The sequence below is a fragment of the Pseudorca crassidens genome, chromosome 2 (genome assembly GCF_039906515.1).
Source record: "Pseudorca crassidens isolate mPseCra1 chromosome 2, mPseCra1.hap1, whole genome shotgun sequence".
Lineage (NCBI taxonomy): Eukaryota > Metazoa > Chordata > Mammalia > Artiodactyla > Delphinidae > Pseudorca > Pseudorca crassidens.
The window spans coordinates 173,127,399-173,135,305 of record NC_090297.1 but is presented as its reverse complement, the minus strand read 5'-3'; the positions used below and the strand labels follow the sequence as shown (position 1 = coordinate 173,135,305).

General features: G+C 42.5%; 1 protein-coding gene across 1 annotated transcript; it reads left to right on the top strand.

Annotated features, from left to right (window-relative positions):
* The first annotated feature begins 6,799 nt into the window (after nucleotides 1-6,799).
* Nucleotides 6,800-7,578, top strand: LOC137212186 (sesquipedalian-1-like). The gene has a single exon (XM_067715263.1). The coding sequence runs from the start codon at nucleotides 6,812-6,814 to the stop codon at nucleotides 7,556-7,558; it is 747 nt and encodes a 248-aa protein (XP_067571364.1). The 5' UTR covers nucleotides 6,800-6,811; the 3' UTR covers nucleotides 7,559-7,578.
* Nucleotides 7,579-7,907: the final 329 nt, after the last annotated feature.

Sequence of the window (7,907 nt, the reverse complement as noted above, 5' to 3'; positions counted from 1 at the left end):
AGCATGTATCAGTACTTCATTTTTTTAGTACTTAAAAGGAAGATACTATTAATATTTATTTTGTCAAATAGTCATTAAAAATGCCCCCAAGCTCCTATTATGTAACTCTTAATCTTATTGAGACATTTTAACACAAAAAAAGAACATAATCCCTAATGAAGGGTTGCTGCACATTGATTAAATTTAGCCACATGAAAAACAGCATTTCTTTCTTACTGTGGGTCATTAAAAAATTCTGGTGACTTACTTTTTTGTCTGATATCTTCAGCAAAAAGGGTATAGCCCAACAAAGGCAACTTTTTGCTTCCCTTGTAGGAACTTAGGTGACATGGGAAAACCTTACGGCTGTTCGGAAGTGTGCGTCTCCCCTCTCCTCATCTGTAAAAGACAAGTTGGATCAGATGATTTACCTATTACTGCATTCAAAAAAAAGTATGAATACCCATTATGTGCCAGGCATTATGCTCAGCATTATGGCTTTTAAAAAACCTTCAATTTTATAGTCCTTTATCATTCAAGTCACATGTATTAGTTTGTTTTAATAGAACTGCTTTACTGACTTTTTCTAATTCCAGGCAGTGGACTAGGCTACGGCGGCAATAAGAAGTTCAAGGCGACGTGCTGCAGAGAAGCCAGTGGTTACGTGGGTGTTCTGGGATCAGGCTTCACAAGAGAAGTGACACTTGAGAAGGGTATGCCAGCCAGGACAAGATATCTCAAAGCTGAATGGGAATCCAGGCGGCTGAGTGTAAATCACATGCGTAGGAAGGGGGATTTTTACCTCTGAGATGAGCTGCTGGCTGGGCTTTTTCAGCAGAGAAACGACGGTGAACCTCATCCGGTCTGCCGCACCAAGGATAAGGATGGCATGTCCAAGGAAGGGACCCCAGCAAAAGTCCCAGGATTAAGGTGCAGCACTACAGGCAGGAAGGAGGGACCGGGTTCCAGGCAGTTTTAAAGCAGAAACACTTGCAAAAGTCAAACACCACCTGCACGAGCTCCATCAAAGATCTGACTTCTTTTTCCTGTAGCTGCGACCCCGTTTCTTCCCATCATCCCACCGTCACACCTCCTTTGTCTGACCTTCTTAGGTCAAGGAATGTCATCAGGGTTCGACATCGGCTCTCGGGTTCCGGCCTTTTCCTTCCGCACAACCGAGTCAGCCAACCAACCGCGTCCTCCCGTCACCTGAGATCCCGGGTGATCGCTCTCGCGAGTCCAGAGGCGCTAATCACGCAGGCGCACTGACCCCAGTCTCCCTTAATATGCCATGAGAACAATGAATATGCCGTTGCACATTTTCTTTATTCATGAGTTTATGGATATTTGGATTGTTTCCACTTCGTGACTGTTATGAATAATGTTTTCTTGAACCTCCATGTGTAAGTTTCTGTGAACATGTTCTTATTTCTCTCCAGTAGACACCTAGGAGTGGTATTGCTAGATTGTATGGTAACTGTTTTTTTTGTTTTTGGTTTTTTGTTGTTGTCGTTTGAGGAATTGCCAAGCTGTTTTTCAGAGAGACTGCATTATTCTGCATTCCCACCAGCAATGTATAAGAGTTTTAATTTCTCCGTATCTTCATTTGCTGTCGTTTTGATCATAACCATTATAGTGGGTGTGAAGTTGTGTCTCACTATAGTTTTGGTTTGTGTTTCCCTGACGGCTAATGATGTTGAGCATCTTTTCATGTGCTTATTGGCCATTTGTATGTTTTTCTTTCTTTTGAAAAATATTCAGAACTTTTGCTTATGTTTTAAATGAGTGTTTTGCCTTTTCATTAAGTTGCAAGAGTTCTTTGTATATTCTGGATATAAGTTTCTCATCAGAAATATGATTTTTAATATTTTCTTCCATTCAGTGGATTGTCTTTTCACTTTCTTCATGGGATGTTTTGAGGCATAGAAATGTTTAATTTTGATTAAGTCTAGTATATCTATTTTTTTTCTTGTGATACTTGTGCTTTTGGTGTCATATCTAAGAAACCATTGACTACTGCAAGGCTGTGAATGTTTACACCTATGTTTTCCCTCAAGTATTATATATTTTTAATGTACGTTTAGGTCTTTGATCCATTTTGAATTAATTTTTGTATTTGATGTGAGGTAGGAGTTTAACTTTGTTCTTTCATGTGTAGTTATCCAGTTGTCCCAGCATTATTTGTGAAAAAGACTATCCTTACCTCACCGAATCATCTCGGCACTTTTATTGACGGTAGTTTTTGTTTTGTTTTGTATTAAATTCTGGACACTTTGGATACTATCTTGTAAAAATGCAGAATTCTCTTTATGAAAATTTTAATTTTAGCTGGCAGTTTAGTTACTTCTGGGTCCCCTTGAATTTATTTAGACTTGTTTTACACTTTGTTGATGTAGACTCAAGGGAGGCCCAAGGTGTTTCCCAGGCCCAATAGGTTGGCAATACTCAAATTCCATGTCCTATCTTCCCTAAGGATTTTTTTCAGACTTGGATTTCAGCTTTGTCAGGATGTCATTATTTTGAGGCCTTTCTGGCATCTCAGCTTACATGTTAAGGAGATCTCTCCAATGGCAAGGCCAGATGTCACCAGACACTGTTTTTTGTGCCTTTCCCCGTGACCAGCACTGCTCCATTGCTACTCAACCCTGTAGAGGTTGGTATCCCATTAGACTTGAGTGGTCCCATTTTGTGCACATATATCCCAGCCCTTGTGCACTGGCAGGTGTCTCACCTTGACCAATGGCATTCCTTCTGCACAGAACTGTCCTTCCTGATGCTTTGCCCAACAGGTTCCAGCCACTTCATTCTAATCACTTTCTACTCAGCTTTGTGGGATTGTGTGCTTTGTTGGGACCCCAGCTCCAAGCTGTGGTTCATTGGGAAATTGTCCGCAGGCATGAAGCTGGGAATTTATGGGGCTAAATTGAATTTCCCTTTATGTAAGACTCACAGCTATGTACTGCCTGTTGCCCATTACCTGAAAACAGCTGTCCTCTCTTATCATTCTTTATAATGGAAGGGCTAGTCTGGGTACCAGTTACTCCATTATGGCTATTTAATGCAGGCTTTTAAAAAACTACTTTACAATGGGAATATATTTGTTTCATTTTTCTAAATACTCAGAATCACAAAATAATATTACTTATCCTGAGTATCATTTGTGAAAAATAATGAAATTGTCTACCATATGTTTAGTATCCTGGAATTTTTTAATAATACTGCACTGAAAAGAGGGCTTAGTACATTTTGTAAAATTCTAAGAGAGACTGATAATTCTGAAGTGGCCTTAAGAATTACAGTGTAACTCTTTCAATAGCAAAAATCTAAGGAAAATTGAAAAATGCCTTCTATAAATCAGCTGAATTATTTGAATGCAATTCAAGTTACTAGAAATAACTTTCTAAAGAGTGCAAATAATACTGTTACAAGAATCATAATGAGGGGGAAATTATTCTAAAGAAGTAGAGTGCTCAGCTGGAGGAGATAATTAGGTAATGAATGGTTAATTGGTAGAGTATGAAGTTGGTGTGTAGGTATATCAAAGTAGATTAAAAAGTCTCAAGAGAGACAAAGCAAAGGAGAAAGCAATTTAGTGTATTAACCAGTATCCTCCCTCCACAACTCTTAGACATATGTAAGAGCATAATCTTTTAGGGAGAAAACTGATAGCATTCATTTATTCACTAAATGGAGAAAACTATGAAAATTATTTGGAAGCATTAAAATTATGAAAATTATGGCATTGAGAAATTAATTAAATAACTATATAATTTAACTTGACTCTCAGATCTTTAATACATAACACTAAATCTTTTAAAGTAAAAGACTAGCACCCTGAGGTTAAAGAGTTAGCACTAAAGAGAACAGAACTACTCAACACAGGCAACCAGAAGATTCCCATAGACTAAACACATAGGTATACAGCAGGCCACTACTGTGCTCCCCAAGTGCTGGACTGCGGTAGAAACAGCACATTGTCTAGTAGAAGAAAAACATGTCCTCTTCCAGTAATTCCTTGGTGTAGTATTTTCTTATTTATGACACACAATAAATGGTCATTTGAAATTCTGCTTGCTGAGAAATGATCTCTGATCTCCCACAGACTTTAGTTTCTCTGAACTCTTTTAAGTGCAACTCTTTTGCACTCTTTTAGTTTCTCTGAACTCTTCTAAGTTCCTGATCAGATCTCCAGGCCTTGTCTAAAAAACAAGACAGCCTGTTTGTAGGGTTGTCAGAAAAAATGCAAGCAGCCCAGTTAAACTGTATTTCAGGTAAACAACTTATGGGAGGAGGGTATAAGCATGTGCTAAATATTACATGTGACACACTTCTGCTATAGTGATTGCATTATTCATTGTTTATCTCAAGTTCAAATTTCACTGCATGTCCTGTACTTCTATTTATTAAATCTGGCAAATCTACCTGTTCAGTAAATGCATGCCAGCTTGGTTGGCAGTGGCAACTGGAGGTTGAGACTGTAGCCTCAGAGTCTGGGAGACTTAGGTCCTTATATAAGAACTGCCTCCAGTTGACCTTGTTGGGTATGATTTATTTTTTCAACTGTAAAAGGGCATAATTATAGTATATTTAATATTCTTGTTGGAAGGATTCAAAGAATTTTTTTTAAAGTGACATGACAACAATGCCAAGTTCTTACAAATAGTAAGCCCTCAATAAATATAAGCTATTTTTTTAATATGTTATTTTTCATTCAAAGAGAATGAGACTTAGAGTATGTATTTATATATATTTCCAATATTCAAAGATTGCTTCCTCAACATACTACTTCTCTATTAAGATATTTTGAAGTTCCCTTTTACCATCATAATATTTCATTCAAAACCTCTCAAAATTCTTAATACCTATGAACAATTTGAGCCATTTGGATCAAATAACCTTCTCAAAGCTGTGAAGATCAACAAACTAGGTCCATTATTTTCCTCTCTATTCTTCATGTAACTTTACTAAACTGTTTGCATAAATCAATGTGTAACCTACAAATATTAATAATTCATATGGAAATGAGATTTTAATTCTAAATATTATTATTAGAGCCTATAGAAAGATAACTATGTGAACTATGCTATACAATTTAGGAGAATAAAAGGTTAAAACTATAAAAATAAGTGTTTCACTTTATACACATTTATGTAAAACGTGTAGGATAAGCGTAGGATACAGAAAAATGGCTGTAACGTTAAGCTAGTTTAGAAAAATTCAATCATCCGCCCAGTCCTCACATCCTATAGCTAATTTAAACTAAACACATTTATACGTATCTGGCTTCAGACTTCAGAGTTGAAGTGTGTGGGCTCTAATTGCGTCCTGGCAGTTATTTGCTAGAAGTTTAAGCAGGAGAGCTTTGAAATCTTTCTCAAATACTGTTTATATATTAACTAGCTCAACATGTAATGTGATTAAACCAGTGAGTCTACAAACCAGTCTCAAGGGAAGAACATTCTTTGAACATCTGTGAAATTATTTTTCAATCATTTTGAATTTTATTTAAAATTAAAGAGGTGTCTTGAGAGTCCCCATTTATTCTTTTATTTCTTCCTATTGCCATCTCAGTCTGCATGTCAAGGCCATGCTTCTCTTTTGGTTGTTAATCAGTTTCATTTTGAGATGTCAGGATCAGACAAAATTCAGTGTGTCTGAAACCAATTCACTCTTCCTGTGAAATGGAACACATTTCCTGAACGTCCAATTTATGTGCTTTGCCATTACCTAGGATCAAATGTAATTTCTGTTGCATTCTTCATTACAGTGTACAGTCAGTTGTCATGTCTTGTCGATTCTTCCCTCAGACTGTCTATTGTATGTGTAGCTCTAGTTGCCCACAATACACACATAAAGACACACACGCACACTTTCTATACCCATTCTTCACTTCTGGTCTGAGTAACCATTAATTTTAAATGGTTTAGAAGCTTTCTAATTGCTTCTCTCTCTCCCCTTTAATTTATCCTGAATGTAACTATCAGATTAACCTAATAAGGTAACACTTTCTTCATGATTTTTTCTTATTCATACCAAAGCAATGGTGTCCAGTTAACATTGACCATTTTACATTACGATTCAGGTATGGTTTCTAATCAATAATTTTCTACATCACGAATCCAATTGTTAGTCATCCCATTTTGTCCCTTTTCATTTCGTATTGTAAATATTGAGTTCTTAGATAAGCTTTTTACCCTGAGTGGTCATGAATGAAATTTCAACTTTTGGCTTTGAAAACTGTAAGCCCTACTAATTACTAAAAGAAATCTTAAGATACAGAAAACTCCCCCTTCTCTCATAGAACTGAGGAAAGCAATTACTATCTTGTTATCATAAAAGTATCCTTTCCAAGTGTTATTTTTTAAGAAATAAGCCTTATAAGACACATGGGCCTTAGGTATTGCTGCTATACACATGACAATTCTGATTCTGCCCTCGCACTAGCAATTTCACTTGATAGAATATGTAGTTATGTTCACCACAAGGCATATTTAAGAACACCATTTCTAGGAGCCCAAACTGCAAATGACCCAAAGATCTATCAATTATAGAACAGATACACCATACTATATTAAGATAACAGAATACTATAAAACAACAGTGAAGAATTAGAAAAACAGCCGGCTACCCCCGCCTCCTTCCGACGGATCCGTGCTGTCCCGCTGCTGCGCCGGCTCGGCCGCCCGGGAGACAAAGCACCGCTGCCGCCGCCACCGAGCGGGTCCCGGGCCATGGCCGGGCCGGCCCCGCCCCCCCGGCCCCCCAGAACTGAGCAGAGGGCGGGGAAGTGAGCAGTGGCCTGAGAGGTCCCAAGCCCCCAGGCCCCGCCGCCATGAAGTTGAACCAGCGCAGCCTGGCCTTCCACGCCACCTGCGACGCGCCGGCCGACAACGCGGGCTTCCTGTACAAGAAGGGCGGCCGGCATGCGGCCCACCACCGCCGCTGGTCTGTACCGCGCGGCACCATGCTCTTCTGCTTCGGGGACGCGGCCGGCCGTGAGCCCGTGGGAGTCATCATCCTGGAGGGCTGCACCGTGGAGCTGGTGGAGGCGGCCGAGGAGTTCGCCTTCGACGTGCGCTTCGCTGGGGCCCGGGCCCACACCTACATGCTGGCGGCCGAGAGCCAGGCCGCCATGGAGGGCTGGGTGAAGGCGCTGTCGCGGGCCAGCTTCGACTACCTGCGGCTGGTGGTGCGCGAGCTGGGACACCGGTTGGCGGCCGCGCGCGCAGCCGGCCCACTCCCGCCCCGCCGACCCCACGCACTCCCGCCCCGCCGACCCCACGCACTCCCGCCCCGCCGACCCCACGCACTCCCGCCCCGCCGACCCCACGCGCTCCCGCCCAAGGAGGACGGCTGTGCCTTGTGGAGCGCGGAGATCCCCGCCCCCGCCGCCGCCCCCGCTGGCGCCGCCCCCAGACCCCTGCCCGGCCCCGAGCCCCCGCCACTACCGCCCTGCCGGCGGGCCTCGGCGCCCAGCGGGCCTCTCGACTCGGCCTCCTTCGCCCAGCTGCACGAGTGGTACGGGCCGGAGGTCAGGGCGCTGAGGGGCCAGTGGCTCCGCAGCCAGGCCCAGCCCTGAGGAAAGGGCTGAGGGCCGGAACCAAGGGGAAGCGGTCAAGGCCAGCCTTGAGGCCAGCACTGGTCCTGGTTCTGGTGCCACTCCAGCCCCAGGCCCTGCTCTGACAGGCCCAGCCCTGAGACACGGGGATCTGGTCCTGAGGGCGGTCGCAGTCGGCGTAAGCCCTGAGGTCCCTGCCTGGTCAACTCTCGGGGACTCAGGCTTGGAGAAGATGCTGGGTTCTGAGGAGTGCTTTGGGACCTCTGTCATTCAGAGAAAGCCCAGCCTTGAGGAGGCCATCGTGCCTGATCCTCAGGAGAATCCAGGCCCTGGGTGATCCTCAAGCAGCCGGAGGGCTGGTTTTGTGGGA

Excerpts from the sequence above, each read along its gene's own strand:
- LOC137212186 (XM_067715263.1), top strand. The coding sequence starts at position 6,812 with ATGAAGTTGAACCAGCGCAGCCTGGCCTTCCACGCCACCTGCGACGCG.